Source organism: Equus quagga, chromosome 14 (assembly GCF_021613505.1).
Source record: "Equus quagga isolate Etosha38 chromosome 14, UCLA_HA_Equagga_1.0, whole genome shotgun sequence".
NCBI lineage: Eukaryota > Metazoa > Chordata > Mammalia > Perissodactyla > Equidae > Equus > Equus quagga.
In genome coordinates this window covers 56,909,928-56,929,726 of record NC_060280.1, presented here as the reverse complement: position 1 = coordinate 56,929,726, position 19,799 = coordinate 56,909,928, and the positions used below count along the sequence as shown (strand labels likewise).

General features: G+C 39.2%; 1 protein-coding gene across 1 annotated transcript; it reads left to right on the top strand.

The window, feature by feature from the left end:
• The first annotated feature begins 9,569 nt into the window (after positions 1-9,569).
• Positions 9,570-19,145, top strand: SLN (sarcolipin). Its single transcript, XM_046638246.1, has 4 exons — positions 9,570-9,670; positions 14,679-14,800; positions 15,590-15,661; positions 18,521-19,145. The coding sequence occupies exons 1-4, from the start codon at positions 9,570-9,572 to the stop codon at positions 18,682-18,684; spliced, it is 459 nt and encodes a 152-aa protein (XP_046494202.1). The 3' UTR covers positions 18,685-19,145.
• The last annotated feature ends 654 nt before the right edge of the window (positions 19,146-19,799 follow it).

Here is a 19,799-nt window from a genome sequence, read left to right as displayed (position 1 = left end):
CGCCGGAGCTCCGCCCAGGCAGCAGACAAAACTCTCTGTCTGCCGTTAGCAGAGGGGCCACGCTGAGCATTCACGGCTCTGGGAGAGGCCCGGAGAGAATCCCTGAGGGCGGGGCGACCCCCAGCTGCCGTTGCCCACCCCGTGAGGCTAGGGATTGCTGGAGATCTCAGAGAGGACTGGGGCTGGAGAGAGTTCCAGAGACCCAGCTTAGTAGCCTAGGGGGAAACCCTACAGGCTCACAGCAGCCTTAGGGAAAGCCTCTGCACAGCACCAGTAGAAGGCACCCAGCCGCCAGCCACAAGGCTGGAAGACCCCAGGGCAAAAGCAGCATAGCTAGGTGTACTAACCACAGACTGTAGAAGATGCCAATAGCTCTCCTGCGACCTATAGAGGACAAGTGAGATTTGGTGGGTGCCGACAGCAACGGAGCGACAAATATAAGTGATCCCACCCTGGCTGCTGGAAAAGCCCATAACACCGTTGCAGACCCCAAGGAGAGAGCACATCTAGGTGGGCTGCAACAGTAGGCACCTGCAGCCTGAAGCCCCCCTGTGACGGCCCCCACGGCAGAGGAGGGAATCCAAAGGGCCACTGTGGCTACGAAGAGGGGCCCAGGCCCAGTTAGCAACTACGGACAGGATTCCTGGTTGGTGAAATATAAACAGCTGCTCCTCCCACCGCAGCAGCTGAAACAAGTGAAAGGAGCAACTAAACTCTATTTCCATGCGGAGGCACAAATCAACAACATCAAGCAATATGAAAAAATACATTAAATCTCCAGAACAGAAAGAAAGCAACAAATATACAGAAAACAATCCCAAAGAAAATGAGATGTATAACCTAAATGACGATGACTTCAAAACAGCCATCATTAAGATTCTCAATGAGTTAAGAGAGAATTCTGACCGACAACTCAACGAGTTCAGGAGCTATGTCACAAAAGAGTTTGATACGATAAAGAAGAACCAAACAGAAATATTGGAAATGAAGAACACAATAGAGGAGATTAAGAAAAATCTAGATGCTCTGAACAGTAGGGCCGATAATATGGAGGAAAGAATTAGCAATTTGGAAAATGGCAATATAGAATTGTTGCAGGCAGAGGAGGAGAGAGAAGCAAGACTTAAAAGAAATGAAGAAACTCTCCGAGAATTATCAGACACAATTAGGAGATGCAACGTAAGGATTATAGGTATACCAGAGGGAGAAGAGAAGGAGAAAGGGGCAGAAAACCTATTCAAAGAAATAATGGCCGAGAACTTCCCAAATCTGGTGAGGGAGATGGATCTTCAGGTGACAGAAGCCAATAGATCTCCAAACTTTATCAATGCAAGAAGACCAACTCCACGGCATATAGTAGTGAAGCTAGCAAAAGTCAACGACAAGGAGAAAATATTAAGGACAGCCAGGCAAAAGAAACTAACCTGCAAAGGAACTCCCATCAGGCTATCAGCAGATTTCTCAGCAGAAACTTTACAGGCTAGAAGAGAGTGGAATGATATATTCAAAAATCTGAAGGACAAAAATCTACAGCCGAGAATTCTCTACCCAGCGAAAATATCCTTCAAATACGATGGAGAAATAAAAACTTTCCCAGATAAACAAAAATTAAGGGAGTTCAGTGCCACAAAACCTCCTCTTCAGGAAATCCTCAGGAAAACCCTCATTCCTGAAAAATCCAAAAAAAGGAAAGGGGCTACAAAACCAAGAGCAGAGGAGATAAGTAGAAGGACAACAACAGAGAGTAGCAGCTCTACATCAGAACAGATTAAACCATGGGACGAGAAACAAAGGAAACTGAAAAAAACCGGAAAACAAGACACAAAATGGGAGTGGTAGGCCCCCACGTCTCAATAATCACTCTAAATGTAAATGGATTGAACTCCCCAATCAAAAGACACAGAGTGGCAGCATGGATCAAAGAACAAGATCCAACAATATGCTGCCTCCAGGAAACACACCTCAGCCCCAAAGACAAACACAGACTCAGAGTGAAAGGATGGAGAACAATACTCCAAGCTAATAATGAACAAAAGAAAGCAGGTGTCGCTATACTAATATCAGACAAGGTAGATTTCAAAGCAAAACAGATAAAGAAAGATAAAGAGGGACAGTATATAATGATAAAAGGGACTCTCCACCAAGAAGACATAACACTTATAAATATATACGCACCCAACACAGGAGCACCAAAATTTGTAAAGCAACTCTTAATAGAACTAAAAGAAGACATCAACGACAATACAATAATAGTAGGGGACCTCAACACACCATTAACACCAATGGACAGAACATCCAGACAGAAAATCAACAAGGAAATAATAGAATTAAATGAAAAATTAGACCAGATGGACTTAATAGATATATATAGAACACTTCATCCAAAAACAGCAGGTTACACATTCTTCTCAAGTGCACATGGAACATTCTCAAGGATTGACCATATTTTGGGAACCAAAGCAAACATCAATAAATACAAGAGAGTTGAAATAATATCAAGCATCTTTTCTGATCATAACGCTATGAAACTAGAAATCAACTACAAGAAAAAAGCAGAGAACGGTGCAAAAATGTGGAGACTAAACAACACGCTTCTCAACAAACAATGGATCATTGAAGAAATTAAAGAAGAAATCAAATATTATCTGGAGACAAATGAAAATGAGAATACGACATACCAAATCATTTGGGATGCAGCAAAAGCAGTCCTAAGAGGGAAATTCATCGCAATACAGGCTCACCTCACTAAACAAGAAAAAGCTCACGTAAGCAACCTCAAACGACACCTAACAGAACTAGAAAAAGAAGAACAAACAAAGCCCAGAGTCAGTAGAAGGAGGGAAATAATAAAAATAAGAGCAGAAATAAACGATATTGAAACAAAAAAGACAATAGAAAGGATCAATGAAACAAAGAGTTGGTTCTTCGAAAGAATTAACAAAATTGACAAACCCCTAGCCAGACTCACCAAGAAAAGAAGAGAGAAAGCGCAAATTAACAAAATCAGGAATGACAGAGGAGAAATCACAACAGATACCAATGAAATACAAGAGATCATAAGAGAATACTATGAAAAACTATATGCCAACAAATTGAACAACTTGGAAGAAATGGACAAATTCCTAGACTCCTACAATCTCCCCAAACTGAATCAGGAAGAAATGGAGAATCTGAATAGACCAATCACAAGTAAGGAAATAGAAACGGTAATCAAAAACCTCCCCAAAAACAAGAGTCCAGGACCAGACGGCTTCTCTGGAGAATTCTACCAAACATTCAAAGAAGACTTAATACCTATTCTCCTCAAACTGTTCCAGAAAATTGAGAAAGATGGAGAACTCCCTAACACATTCTATGAAGCCAACATCACTCTGATCCCCAAACCTGACAAGGACAACACAAAGAAGGAGAACTACAGGCCGATATCACTGATGAACATAGATGCAAAAATCCTCAACAAAATTTTGGCAAACCGATTACAGCAATACATCAAAAAGATTATACACCATGATCAAGTGGGATTTATACCAGGGACACAGGGATGGTTCAACATCCGCAAGTCAATCAACGTGATACACTACATTAACACAAAAGGAGAAACAAAAACCACATGATCATCTCAATAGACGCAGAGAAGCATTTGACAAGATCCAACAGCCATTTATGATAAAAACCCTCAGTAAAATGGGTATAGAAGGAAAGTACCTCAACATAATAAAGGCCATATATGATAGACCCACAGCCAACATCATACTCAATGGACAAAAGCTGAAAGCCATCCCTCTGAGGACAGGAACAAGACAAGGGTGCCCACTTTCACCACTCCTATTCAACATAGTACTGGAGGTGCTGGCCAGAGCAATTCGGCAGGAAAAAAAAATAAAAGGAATCCAAATAGGTAACGAAGAAGTAAAACTCGCGCTGTTTGCAGACGACATGATCTTATACATAGAAAACCCCAAAGAATCCACAGAAAAACTATTAGAAATAATCAACAACTACAGCAAAGTAGCAGGGTATAAAATTAACGTGCATAAATCAGTAGCATTTCTATACACTAACGATAAACTAACAGAAAAAGAACTCAAGAACTCTATCCCATTCACAATCGCAACGAAAAGAATAAAATACCTTGGGATAAACTTAACCAAGGAAGTGAAGGATCTATACAATGAAAACTACAAGACTTTCTTGAAAGAAATTGACGATGACATAAAGAGATGGAAAGACATTCCTTGCACATGGATTGGAAGAATAAACATAGTTAAAATGTCCATACTACCTAAAGCAATATACAGATTCAATGCTATCCCAATCAGAATCCCCAGAACATTCTTCACAGAAATTGAACAAACAATCCTAAAATTCATATGGGGGAACAAAAGACCACGAATTGCTAAAGCAATCTTGAGCAAGAAAAACAAAGCCGGCGGAATCACAATCCCCGATTTCAAAACATACTACAAAGCTACAGTGATCAAAACAGCATGGTACTGGTACAAAAACAGGTGCACAGATCAATGGAACAGAATTGAAAGCCCAGAGATAAAACCACACATCTATGGACAGCTAATCTTCGACAAAGGAGCAGAGGGCCTACAATGGAGAAAAGAAAGTCTCTTCAACAAATGGTGCTGGGAAAACTGGACAGCCACATGCAAAAGACTGAAAATCGACCATTCTTTTTCACCACACACCAAAATAAACTCAAAATGGATCAAAGACCTAAAGATTAGGCCTGAGACAATAAGTCTTTTGGAAGAGAATATAGGCAGTACACTCTTTGACATCAGTTTCAAAAGAATCTTTTCAGACACTGTAACTCCTCAGTTGAGGGAAACAATAGAAAGAATAAACAAATGGGACTTCATCAGACTAAAGAGCTTCTTCAAGGCAAGGGAAAACAGAATTGAAACAAAAAAACAGCTCACTAATTGGGAAAAAATATTTACAAGCCACTTATCCGACAAAGGGTTAATCTCCATAATATACAAAGAACTCACACTGCTTAACAACAAAAAAACAAACAACCCGATCAAAAAATGGGCAGAGGACATGAACAGACATTTCTCAAAAGAAGATATGAATACGGCCAATAGACACATGAAAAGATGTTCATCATCGCTAATCATCAGGGAAATGCAAATCAAAACTACACTAAGATATCACCTTACCCCCGTTAGATTGGCAAAAACATCCAAAACCAAGAACGACAAATGTTGGAGAGGTTGTGGAGAAAGAGGAACCCTCATACACTGTTGGTGGGAATGCAAACTGGTACAGCCACTATGGAAAACAGTACGGAGATTTCTCAAAAAGTTAAAAATAGAAATACCCTATGACCCAGCCATCCCATTACTGGGTATCTATCCTAAGAACCTGATATCAGATATCTCAAGAGTCCGTTGCACCCCTATGTTCATCGCAGCATTATTTACAATAGCCAAGACGTGGAACCAGCCTACATGCCCAGAAACTGATGATTGGATAAAGAAGATGTGGTATATATACACAATGGAATACTACTCAGCCATAAAAAAAGACGAAATTGGCCCATTCACAACAATGTGGATGGACCTCGAGGGCATTATGTTAAGCGAAATAAGTCAGTCAGAGAAAGACGAACTCTATATGACTCCACTCATAGGTGGAAATTAGTATATTGAGAAGGAGATCTGATCGGTGGTTACCAGGGAAAAGGGGGGGTGGGGGGAGGGTACGGAGGGGGAAGTGGTGTACCCACAACATGACTAACAAAAATGTACAACTGAAATTTCACAAGCTTGTAATCCATCATAACATTAATAAAAAAAAAAAAAAAAGATAAAAATTGGTAAGGGTATTGGGGATTTCAGAAATACAAAGAGCAAGTTTGATCCAACAGATATATATTAAATAATATTTTTAATAATCAGAGAATATAGATTCTTTTTAAGCACACCCAAAAAAGTTACATGAACTTTTCTATTAGACTTCGAAGAAAATCTCTTAAAATTAGGAGAATTCACATCAATTATTAAATAAAATTGGACATAAACAATAAAAAAGAACCAAAATATCCATATATTTGAAATCAAATCAAACTGAAAACTCACTTCAAAATAATTTGTGGTTAAAGAAGAAATTCTGATGAGAAAGATAAAGTCTTTAAAGCAGACTCATACCAAGGGTGTTATCATATTGCAACATACAGAGAGCGGCTGAATTAGAATTTAGGTGATTTATAGCCTCAAGTGCATATATTTGAAAAGAAGACAGAAGGAAAGAAAAAAAATATCCCAGGCACTTAAATAAAGAAGCTAGAAACACGACAAAGAATAAGCTCAAAGAAAGCAGACAGAAGTGAGTAGTAAATGTTAAAGGAGACCTTAATTAAATAGAAAACAGATTAATAAAACAGCAAAACATGCTAAGAAGGGGAAAAAAAAAGAAAGCAAAAGTAAATAATGTTAGGAACAAAAAGACCTAGAAAAGGGGACACTAATTCAACAAGAAACAAGAAATAAATCAAGAATTCTTGTTAATTTTACTAGGTATAGTAATGATATGGTGGCTGTGAAAAAAAAAACAAACTCAAGTTATCAATTAAAGATGCATATGAAATGATCATGATTTCTGGGATTTCCATTAAAGTATTCTAGAAAAAGTAGGAAAGAAGGAAAGAAAGTAAGAAGGAAAGGAAATAAAAGAAAAGTGAGAGGGATAAGGATAAATGTAACAAGACTGTCAAAATATTCATAATAGCTAAAATTTGGAGCTTGTTATATTATTTCTTCTATTATCATGTGGTTAAAAAGTTCTAAAAAGGGGGAGAGCATAACAATAGATAAGAGAAATGGAAAAATCTAGGAGAATATAATGAAAAATGATACTGATAGAATTACAAAAGATTAAAGGGAAATTTTCTAGTAATATAATAAATTACCAGAACTGAGTTAAGAAGAAATAGAAAACCTATTAAATAGGACCTATGACCATGAAAAATCATGAAATCAGTAGCCAAAAATTTCCTCTGACACTCCAAGAAGGTCACCAGGCCCTTATAGTTTAATGGACCAGTTGTTGCAAATCTTAAAAAAAAAGATATCTATTTAATGTCTATTTTTAGAGAAGAAAGAAAGTGGGAAACCTACCTATGAGGCTGGCGTAGTCTGAATGCCAAATCTGAAAGGGTTAATTATAGAACTTGGATTTCACACCAGACTCACAGCAACTGCTTCCTCTGGAGAGATTAGGAGCACAGAACGGAGAATGGTGCTTCAACGGGACTTCAACTTCATCTATAATATTTTAATTCTCTTATTAAAAAAAAAAGGTATGAAGCAACATGACAAAGATATTAAGAATTGTTAATCTTGTGTGGTAGGAATATTTAAATTATTTTTTACATTTGTAAATTTTTAAATTTTCTCATAAAAACAATCTACAGCAAATTACATTGTTTGCTGTTCAACTTCAACAGTAGAGAAAAATCATCTTTTTAAAGCATAAAACAGCTGTCAGACCTGCTCAGTGGTAGGAAGCCTAGAAGGTACTATTCTTAGATCAAGAAATCCTGAGTAGTTCAAATTATTACAGGTCTTATAAACATCACTATCTTTTCTCGTGCAAATTGATGACAGATTAGAGCATTTTATTTTTAAAATATTCATTTGCCCAGGACTCCCCAGAGCTGAACAGTTATTAATTAATTAATCACTTTACATTCCCACAAATATTTATTCAACAAACTTTTAAGCAGAGCCCACTGCATTGTGTGCACTATACTGACTAGGCGCTGGGTCTACAGGGTTGAGTTCTTAAGGACGAGAGATGGACAAGAAGGTCAACGATGACAACACAGTGAAATCAGTAGTGTGTGTGGCTACATAGGTCAGAGGTCCATCTACCCCAGCCTTAAGGAGCAGGGAATGTGACGCTTGAATCAAGTACTGTTGTTAATCGTCAAACAAAGGTGGGAAGGGTTGAAGGAAGGGATAAAGGATGTTACGGTATAATTAAAAGGGATGACATATGCACACATGGCGAGAACTGCAAGTTTTGGATTGCTACAGACAAGGATAGCGAGTTTAGAAGCTAGATCATGGTAGGGCCTTGCCTCTGCAGCTGAAGACTTTGAGTTTAATCTGGGATCTACAGGAAACCACTGAAATAAGAAATAGTATGCTTTCTAAAATAACCAAAACAATAAGTGACAAATGTTGGAGAGGTTGTGGAGAAAAAGGAACCCTCGTACACTGTTGGTGGGAAGGCAAACTGGTGCAGCCACTATGGAAAACAGTATGGAGATTTCTCAAAAAATTAAAAATAGAAATACCTTATGAGCCAGCCATCCCACTACTGGGTATCTATCCTAAGAACCTGAAATCAGCAATTCCAAAAGTCCCATGCACCCCTATGTTCATTGCAACATTATTTACAATAGCTAAGACATGGAAGCAACCTAAATGCCCATCAACTGATGATTGGATAAAGAAGATATGGTATATATATATACAATGGAATACTACTCAGCCATAAAAAAGACAAAATCGTCCCAGTCCCAACACCATGGATGGACCTTGAAGGTATTATGTTAAGTGAAATAAGCCAGACAGAGAAAGACGAACTCTGTATGACTCCACTCATAGGTGGAAGTTAAACATAGAGACAAAGAGAACTGATTGGTGGTTACCAGGGGAAAGGGGAGGTGGGGGGAGGGCACAAAGGGTGAAGTGGTGCACCTACAACATGACTAACAATAATGTACAACTGAAATTTCACAAGGTTGTAAACTATCATAATCTTAATAAAAAGTTAAAAAAAATAGTATGCTTTCTATCTGGAGTGCAGAGAAGCCAATTTCTGCTCTGATCTCAGTGGAAAGCTAATTGGTAGCATGATATGCTACAGTCTCTGTGCAAGGACACTGATGTGGTAGGGTCTCAGCTTGAGCCTAAGCTGTGTCTAATGCTGCATTCCAAGATATGTCACCACGTCACAGGTACTGATGGAGAAGACCTGATAGAAGTTGCTGTGCCCTGGGAACTTAGCCACCTGCTGAGAGAGAATTTATTCTAAGGGAAGGAAAGTTTGGTGTAGCATCAAATTTTAGCGGTGGAAGGGAAGAAGTGAATCTGAGAAAACAAGACGCCTATTACCTCTATGTATTCCCAGCTGGACTTCCCCATGAACTCATGTCTGGGAAGACACTGGAGTGAGAGCAAGGAAGTGTCCCTTTGGTACTCCTCAACAGGGTGTAACACACAGGAAGAGGCACACTTCCTCACCCCCACTCCTCATTTTGCTCTAGAGGCAAGTGTAACTTTGGTACCTCCAATGGTCAAAAGCTGTGATGGCTGCTGAGGAAAGATATCTTGTATATCTTGTAGGCGTGGATGATAGCCAAGGCAAGCAGATGCAATTGTCCATGAAGAAAGTGGCAGGGATGTCTTGTGCTCGTGTTGGTACTCATTGGAAATGGTTGACATGTTAAGTGCCTGCTGAATGCTATCACAATAGCAAAAGAGGGATAGCATGGGAGAAGAGGAAGAAAATGTTAGCTTTTTGGACTTTCATTAGCACAAAACATGTACCCCCATGAAGACACAGATATAATTGGCCTGAGGTATAGAGGCCTCCATTTCTGTTCTACACTGGCAAATGGGGGCAAGAACCAGCAAAACGCAAGGTAAAGAGAGTAGGCCTGAACCACCTCTCCCAGATAAGCTGCCCAAATTCTCGGAATACTAGCCCCTGGCAACTCCACGTTCACTTACTGTAAAAGTGTAAAAGGTTAGGTTACTCCCCAGAAGAAGTAGTCAATTGCCCTGAGATATAGTACATCCCTCATCCGAAAGGAAACCTAGCCTGTAACTTGCATCTGGCTAGTCTTCTTCCACATTACTGCAGCTGGGCACTTCGGTTTTCCATTATCTTCGCAGAGAGCAGAGAGAGATTTTCATGATTCTTCATGACTATGTTCTTTCTGCTTTAATAGCCAAAGGCTAAAGCCAAATGAACTCGTTCACAGAGAACAACAAGCAATTCTGTCTGATCCTTATTATTCTTGCTGAAACTACAGTTGTTACTCTGACTGACAGATTCTCAAAAGCGATTCAGTGAAAATATCCTTGATCAAATTCACAAAGGAACAGAATGTTTCAAGTGGGCGTGTCTGGCTAGAATCTCCCTGAATGGTTCAGTAACAGCATGTCAAAAGACTGCTGAATTCTTATTTCCCATCAGAAAACTCACAAAGCCAATCTGAAATCTGAGGGCAGATGGTATTAGCCTAGTAGTAAACACATTTTTAGCTGCTTCTTTTTTTCCCCCCAGTAGCTATGTTTAATGTGCTGAGAGAAAGCTGTCTGCTTGCAGAATCTTATTATAGAGCAGAAATATACTTGGTCCAGAGAAATGGAATTTGATTGGTTCCAAGTCAAATGATGGTAACAGGTGTCACCTCACCAATCCAGAACTTAAAATGGGTTATTATAAACAGGACTAACATGTATTTTTCTGGCTCTTGCTCCCACCTATTATGCAAGACTGCATGCCCCTGTAATGTTCCTCTTGATTATTTCCAGCAGCTTCAGAGGGTAGTTGACATGTGCCCATGCACAAGTGCTGTTAGCTACCACATAGTGCCTGCCATTTTCTTGCTGTTTAGTTCAAGCTCCTCTCTGCTTCTATCTGCTACTAAGGCCTGCACAGCTTGATATAAACTGCAAGTGAGTCATGATAAGTATTGCTGCTTCTGCCAGGCTCTGTGACACTTCAGTGGAAGGACATTACATGGCTGGTTCCATGGATGCACTGAGGTCCATGAGATGGCACAGGTAGAGGGAGAATCTCTCTCTCTCTCTCTGTTACACATTGTTGAGGTTGACTGTTAGAGTCACAGAATTTTTATCCGTAGCTCTCGCTCCTCCTAGGAGCCAGATGTCAAGCTGGAGGGGAGTAGGATGGGTAGTAGGTATGTGTGGTGGCCATGAGAATGTGTCTCTCACATGCAACCACTTCATAATTGAGATGGACCCAGCTGCTGTGCCTTGAAATCATCATCACGTCTGCTGAGGCCACAGTTCCCCTGGGCTGCTCCTGGTCAGTGATTCAGCATGGAAGGAATATGCGGGTCAACTCATCCCTGGGAGACGTGGGACATCTCTGACAGGAGACTTTGATTTGAGGTTTCCTAGTAGCCTTGTCAAACTTTCCTTAGAATCGAATTGCAGTTTAAAATGTTTCCACCCAACGTCCCTTTCTTTTTTCCCTCTTTTTCTTGCTGTTTGATGACTCTCTCAGTTTCCACCCTCCCTCCATATTTTCTCTTGCAGGCATTTCCCCCAGCACATTTTTCTTTTGCACATTTGGTCCCATCTTGGCATCCACTTCTCACAGGACCTAGAGTAACACAGTGAATTTGTGTTATGTGCAACAGAGTGACTATCTATTCTCCCTGTTGCTAAACAACGTGTATCTTCTTGATCACTTCCCTTCAGAGGAATTTTCTCTCCCAGGTGGCTTCTAGGTCCTTTTATGAATAGATCTGATGTTGACCTCAACCTCTCCCACTCACATTTGCCAGGCGTGCTTAGACATGTCTTGGGTCTCAGAGGCAATGGGATGGGATGGAGGCTCAAGCTGAGCCCTGTGCTATACACGCTAGAGCAGCGATTGGGATTCTTCACTGCTGAAGCGAATGCACAGCTAAAGAAACAAAAGAAGTATAAGAAACTATCCCTGCCTTTGAAATGAAAATCCAGTTAGTGACACAAAAATCACACATGTGCCACAAGTGGTCAAGAATACAGATAATAATCATCAGTTTTTCAAGGACATTGAGAGAGGTTCAAGAAATAGCGTTTCCTCTTTTTCTAGGCTTGTACTCCTGTGTTTGGGATAATGAAATGAATAGCAGAGAGCTTTTTCTTTCTTTCTGAGCAGCTCCATGACCAGCTGGATGTGAAGATGTGAAAGCGAGAAAGGCACCATAATCATCATACTCATTACTGTGATGTGCTAAGAGCTTATCGCCTTTCATTAGGCCTTGCTGAGTTCTCCCATTGTGTCATGGACTGTAGAGTTCATGGACTGACATGAAGTCTTCACTTTTCACTTCCCAGAGTAAAAAAGTGGATGGGAATGGGGAATAAATTAGGCAAATTAGCTTAGCTCCTAATCAGGCACAAGAGCTCAGCACTGATTCTCGAAAGTTATAATATTTTACACTGAAGAATGTATATGGTGGTGGCAGGGGTTGGAAGAGAGACATGCCAATTAGAGCTTCAATGCTAATATCAATGTCAATGTTGTTTTCTTGACATTTTTGGCCCTTGGCTAAATTTTAGATTAACAGGCATAGAAATAATTTCAAAGATTAGCATGTTCTCCTGTTGATGGCAGGACAACACTTTGAAAGAAAGTTGATATGAAATGAATGCCGTTAAGTCTTGGGAATTGCTCACAGAAAATATCAGCAGAATTAAGTAAGTTTAATTGAAAGGGATGAATTTACTTTGGCACTGAGGTTTGAAATCTTGTTATTCTCAACTTCTTAAATGAGAGATAACAATGTTGATTTTTTTTTTTTTTTTTTTTTTTTAATGGATGGGCAGGTCCTCAGGGTTAAACTCTCCCTTAGGCCTTTGAATCGCTGTCAGGTGTCTTTGGGAGGCTTGCATATTTTTCTGGAGAAGGTTAGGTCAAACTAATGACAAGCTAGATTCCCAGTGTAATCCACTCTTTCATGACATCACAGGATAAACCACTACTATGCAGAAGCTTCTGAAGTTTCTATCTGGGAATTTGTCAATGTACTGGGCACGATAGTCCCTGGTGTAATGTTGGATAAACTTAAATGGGACAATCAAGTGGACAAATTGAACTGACTCATGAATAAACATAAGATTTTTCCTCCAAGTTACATTGAAATTGACCAATTCGACTAAATTAACGGTATTGGCGAGCTGTTTTGTGATATGTTACGCTTCCCAAATGTATTTAACATTTTAAATATTGTGGAGCTAATTCCTATTCTGATAAGTACCAAATATATTCTTGTCCCATAAACTCAGTTCCAACACATGGCATGGCATGAGTAATTGGATTCTATAAGAATCAAAAAAGATAAAGGTTTTTCAAGGAGAAGTTTCCTTTACTAAAAGTACCTTGGGAATTTTAGATTGTGTTTATGCAGCCTCAAACATGAATAAAAAATAATAAAAAGATTCTTTTTCCTTTTGGGTGGTGAGATTAAAGGTAATTTAGATTTTCTTTGTACTTTTATATTTTCAATTTTTTTACAATAAATATATAACTCTTTAATTGGACAAAAAAGAATTTCGAGTGATTAAAAAAAGGGACAGATGTGGCTTGGTGAGTGGAAAAACATTCCTAACATTTGAAACAATCTGGCAAGGACTTAGAGGCAAAAGACAGAAATCTGACTACGTTCAAGGAGTTTGCCAGATGGCAACAAATAACTGCCAATGTTTGATGGCACTATAATTATTATATACTATCTGTCACTCAGCAAGCTGTCTTTTTACAAGGCATGCAGCAACAGAATGTTGTGTTAAGATCACGCATCCTTGGGCTTATGTTGAAAGGAAGAAATGGCTTGGAAAGTCTTTCTTTTAGTCATGCCTCTGGGATATGAAGAATGGTGGGGAAATGTTTGATTATGAACACAATTGTATAGAGAATTTTGTTTGTTTATGCCTTCTGGGAACGCATTGTTTTGATTGACCCTACTTGGGAATTCAGAGGCGAGACTCTATTATCTATAATGCCAAGATCTGCTGATCAAACACAATTGCTGGGGTCATGTTTAAAGTGCTTAATTGATGTGCTTTCAAGTCCAATTCAACACTGTAGAGGTCCCATTTACCTTCAGACATCTGGAATGTTGATCATGAATTCATCTTAATGGTCCAGTTTTAGTTGGTATTTACATTTGAAAGTTACAGAATTCTATTTCTCTCAGACATACTCTATAACTCACATTTTTCACTAGTTTTGACCATTTCTCCTACCCTCAATCTATCCAAGTGACTGAGTTTTGCTGTATGAGTTTACTGCTGTATTAGTTTACTGACAGAGATATATATAAACCATGGCTTCCACAGCTGTTTCAGATGAAACTGTATATTAACGTGTAAACTTGCAACATACACTGGAAAGCTATGTGGAGCAGGTGACTGAGGAGATAATTTTCACTGCTTGGACTCAAGTCAGTTTTGAAGGAGCTAAAGATGCCCATTGAATTCTGGTGTGTATGTGTATAGTTTTGCTGTATGTGTGCAAAGCAGAGCACTGTCTATATTTCAAATAGTTAAAGATATGTGGCACAATGAAGTCACATTTTTACACCCTCACATGCTAAGGGTGTAAATGCAGTCTCACAGCCAAATGCAGCATTTATTTCTTAACATTAGTCTATCACTCTTGGTTTATGATGTTTTAAACACATGTTAGAGGTATTCATGAAGATGTAAAAGATAAATTTAAAATCCACATCAATTGCACCAAAAGTCAACTGGAAGGAGAAGATTTTAAGTCCCAGGTGTGTTAATACAAATTGGCAGCCAAAGGAACGGAGTCTTGGCCAACATATTTCCATGTCCACCTAAACACAAATAGCCTCAAACCTTTGGAGGTTGTTCCTTTGAGATGTTTCATCAGTGACATCACAGTGATTGCCACCTCCCTTGGACTACTTTAGGCCCTGCCCAGAGCCCCGGAGCCCAGACAGCCCGGGAGAGGAGCAGGAGTTGGAGCCCAAGTTGGAGAGAGAGGAGAAGCCTGCTGCAGCCAGGTGTGTCCTTGACCCTCTTCAGGTAACGGCAGGATTTTCGTGCATAGCATACAGTGTGTGTGCGTATGTGCGCGTGCATGCAAGTTGAAAACGAGAAAGGCAGAGGAATATTTACATTTCTTAATGAAATGGACAATGCCTATTGTACACAATATTTCTTAAGATGTAGAGTGAATACTGTTGATTCTTATTTTCCTTTTTTCCACCTCATGTGATGTATTTTTCTCCCTTCCTACTTAAATGTTTTTTTCATATCAGAGAGGAAAGTCTGTTTTCCATCTACTCAAAGTCTCCATTCAAAGAAAGTCAATGTTAACCAATTTATTCAGAGCTTTTTTTGATTTTATTTCATCCATATGGCAATCACTTCGGATCATATGGTGTGATCTTGACTGTGGGGAAGATTTAAAATGCCATCAAAATTGTCTTTGTGGATTAATGGCAGAAAAATGGATGTTTGCTGGTCTGAATTTCTGCCTAACTTTGGTATAAATGTGTGTGAAAGTAAAGTTCGCCCCTTACAGCTAGTATATATGTTGATTGAATTGGATTTATTAGAAATTCTAACTTTAACTCTTTGTGTTTTATTCATTTAAAAATATATAAAACAACACATTTAAGTTCACTATCAAAGTGCAAGAAATAGTAAGAGGTAAACTGTAGGAAATAAAGAAGTGTGATGATGGGTAGCCTGTCAATTCAGAGACTACGGAAGAAAATGTGAAGGATGCATAAAGCATACAGTTTGAACAATAATTATAAGGCAACATCTGTATAACTATCACCCAGGTCAAGAAACAGATCATTGCCAGTACCCCAGAAGTCTGTTCCTGATCACCTCTGCCTTCTGCCCCACCAGAGGTAATCACCAACTTGATTGTTGAGAATCTTGTCCTTGCTTTTCCTTGTAATTTTACCCCCTATGTCTGCATTCCTAAACAGTGTGATTAAGTTCCCTGTTTTGGGCTTTGTATAAACGGAATCATATTCTATGTTTCTTTTATAAATTCTTCTTTTGCCCAACAATTATATTTGTGAGATCCGCCCATCTTCTTGTTTGTTGCTCTGGTTCATGTTTTCTTTGCTCTATAGCATTCAAATGTATGCATATACCACAATTCATCATCCATTCTACGGCTGATGAGCATTTGAGTTGCTTCCAGCTTGGGGGATATTATGAAAATGTTGCTGTGAACATTCTCGCCTGTGTATCCTGGTGCATATGTGCTTGAATTTCCAGAGTAGAAGTGAAATAGCTGGATAATATGGGAATGAGCACTATCAACCTTAATAAAAAGTGTCAAATAGTTTTCCCAAAGTGGTTGAAAATTTATATATTTTTTTAGCCAGGGACATTAATTGCAGTAATAACTCATTCTTGTCATCACTTCTATGGAGTAACCACAATTCTAGCAACTAGTTCCAGTCTGCCAGTTCTAGTCCTGCCTCTAACTTGCTATGTGTCATTAATGAACTACCTCTCTCTAAAAGTCGGTTTCTCAGCTATAATCTTGAGAGAGAACAAAATTGCAGTAATACTTGCCCGAGTGGTTGTGAAGGTCACGGAGTTGTTTGGAAGGTCCCATGGATGGAGCTGTGCACAGTTGTCAATAACATTTTCCGAGTATGTTCCTTTGGGCCACTATCTATGATTTCCTTTATTTAAGAGCATAACCTAACAAGCAAATTTGGTGGGACAGTTATTTTGCACCCCCCTGAATTGGGTTGTTTTGATCATTATAAACAGGGTCTCATATTTTTGGCCTATCTCTGTAGTTCTTCAGAACTCACCCAAATACGTGGGCTTTTGGACCAGGATTTGATTTTATTAATAAATTCCTAAGAAGGAGTCTGCCTTTGATTCTCATCCCTTTGCTTCCAGGCTTCTTGCCTGGATCATCACCTTCCTGCTCCCCTCTGCTCTGTGTACATTCTGACATATTCTCTCTACTTCCCTTATCTGTTTATTTTCTTCTGTTTATTTTCTCCTTCAGGCAACCCTTTGTAAAGATGTTCATTGGCAATTTACTATATTCTTCATGCAGAGGGTCAAAAGATGGATAAGGATTAAAAGGAAAATGAAACGTCAATCAATCATCATCAGCCATATTTTAAACCAAGATTCGACAACCTACTGGTTGACACCGTCTGATTTGAAGCTGCGTGTTATGCCAACAATTACATAATAAGAAAAATGATTATTCAGCTGGTTTATAAAAGTAGTAATTTGGCTCACTAATAATATAACAAATACAGTAATTACAATTAATAATTCAGTCAGGTTAGATGGTTAAAAATACCATTCAGGCCCAAAGCTTGCTAATAACTCTTCTGCCCCCTGAAGTCCCACCCTTAGAAAAAACACTCTTTCCTCCTAAACTTTTTCACTCCATAGTAGACTTTTGTCCTAAGTATCTAAAATTTTATCTTTAATTTCATGTGGTTTGCATACATGAAGTGCCAATTCTGCCACATTACTGAAGATAATAGTTCGATCCACTATATTGCATATGTTCTCAAAGTATGATTTCCTGCGTGTACTATCTGTATGAACTATAAAGATACCATCCCTACTCTTTGAAGTGTTTACAATCTAGGCACATCCTGGACTTGACTAAAAATAGCTGGCACAAGCCTTTGTTGAAATAGAAGTACTCATGAGGCTAACACTTGCTCTTTGGACCAAGTGTCTGTTATGTGAGGGACTTCTGGGTGACCCCAGAAGGCTCTGTGCCCAATGCGGGGCTTACAAAAAAGGCCAAGCAGCTGTTGGAACTACTTCAAGCTTTCACGAGGGTTAGATGAAGTCCTCTAGCAGCCTGAAACCTGAAAAATGATGGTATCCTACTTCTATATGCAATTCAAAGAAAGAACAATACTAAACCATAACATTTTTTCTGTTTTGGTGACCTTGCTTGCTGGCACTCTAAGTTAACAAAGTAAGCGCACACACGCACACACACACAGAATTTGGAGAGAGAAAAGTGTAATATTTTGTATTTTATCAAAAGCATCAATACAATCATCACAGGAAAAAAATCTTGACTATGTTGGTCTTTTTGACATCAAGTAGAAAAGTCAGGCTCTCTTTATTAGTCAGGGCTCTTCAGGGAAACAGAACCATAGGATATGTGTATGTGTGCCTGTGTGTGTTGTGTAGATAGATGATTGATGGATAGATAGATAGATAGATAGATAGATAGATAGATAGTTAGATAGATAGAATTGGCTCATGTGATTGTGGAGGCTGGCAAGTCCAAAATCTGCAGAGTAGGCTAGCAGGCTGGACACCCAGGGAAGAGTTGCAGCCTTAGTCCAAATATAGTCTGGAGGCTAGAAATCCGAGATCAAGGTGTTGGCAGAGTTGATTTCTTCTGAGGCCTCTCTCCTTGGCTTGCAGATGGCCGCCTTCTCCTTGTGTCTTCACATGGTCCTCCCTCTGTACATGACTGTATCTTAATATCCTCTTCTTATAAGGACACCTGTCATATTTGATTAGGGTCCATCTTAATGACTTCGTTTTAACTGAATTACCTCTTAAAAGACCCTATCTCCAAATATAGTCACATTCTGAGATACTTGGGGTTAGGATTTCAACGTATAAATTTTGAGGGGGACACAATTCAGCCCATGACACTCACCTCTTCCACCATGCTTCTATTTCCTTTGAGAAAAAAATGCTCACTAATCTCCCCATTTTTTTTTGCTGTTTTCTGTTAGGAGGTGAGGACAACAGGAGGTCTTTGGTGTGCCCTCAGAAGTCCGCCTTCAATTCTCACCCAGCCACTCTGAGAATGGAGTGGAGACGGGAGCTGTTTCTCAACTTCACCGTTGTCCTGATTACAGTTCTCCTTATGTGGCTCCTTGTGAGGTCCTATCAGTAGTGAGAGGCCATGCCACGCTCCTGGGATTGACTGCAACACTCCAGAGCTGCCTGCTGTATGCCCTGAGACCTCACCGCTGTCATGGGATGCCTTTCCTGGCACCCCAAGACACTTCTGACCTGCACTCACAATATCTGAGGTGCCTCCAGTGCTAGGATCGATTGTGTGTTCTCTAAGGATGCTGCTCTCAAGGGCTCCCAAGCGTTTGCCTGCGAGCATTAGATTTATTCCCCCAACTCTTACTGCAAACATGTTAGACAAACCACAAGGTTAAAATTAAACTGGATTCCCGGTGATGTAGAATTGTAACAAGCCTCTGATCTGTCTTACCACACGTCCCTTCAACCCACACTGTCTGCAACCAAACTCTAAATCAACCTGCCAGAAGAAAGAAATGTTAGACCAAGTCTTTGTCAGCTCCTATAGCTACTGTGTGAATAAAGTTAAGTCAACCACAAAAACGACTTTGAGAATTTATTTTAGCTTCTGTTTGTGATACTGCATTTGACCCTTGGCTGGGATTGAAGTGACAAATGCTACAGTATTTCTAGCATTTGAGATAAGCCAAAATACTCCAACTGCTAAGGATTTGAAACCAAGTCAATTACGAGTGTCACATTTCAAATGATTCCATTGGTTCAGTGCTCCTCAAACTTTCCCTCTGAACTAATCTCAAGGGCAGAGGGAGAATGAATGCATTCCGCTAGGAGGTCCAGGGCACAGCCTGAAGTTTCCACTAAAAGCACACAATTTCTTTGAAGTTTTGTGTTTTATCTTTAAAATTCACAAGAAATGTGTATTTTACCCTATGATATCTCCATGTTTGTTTTAATATAAATATTTACAATTGTTTACCATTGAGTAAAGCTAGAGAAGAGTCATGTCCCTAAGAGTAGCATTTTTCAGTTTGGTTATTATCATTATGCAAATCGAGCTAGTCATTAATAAACTATAGTTATAACAAAGAGGAAAATAAAAAGTACAAATTTACATATATGTTTATAAAAGAGACTATGAAATAGATATTTCTAAAACACGTAGCTAGAACACCCCATACCAGATAGATCAAATTTGTTCTTTGTGCCAATTCTAAGGTCATCGCAGAGAAGGGAAAC

Bases quoted from the DNA above. Each gene is read 5' to 3' on its own strand.
- SLN (XM_046638246.1), top strand. From the start codon at position 9,570: ATGTACCCCCATGAAGACACAGATATAATTGGCCTGAGGTATAGAGGC. The intron at 9,671-14,678 runs GTAAAGAGAGTA...GTGACATCACAG, and splicing joins AAGAACCAGCAAAACGCAAG to TGATTGCCACCTCCCTTGGA. The intron at 14,801-15,589 runs GTGTGTCCTTGA...ACTATCACCCAG, and splicing joins GAGAAGCCTGCTGCAGCCAG to GTCAAGAAACAGATCATTGC.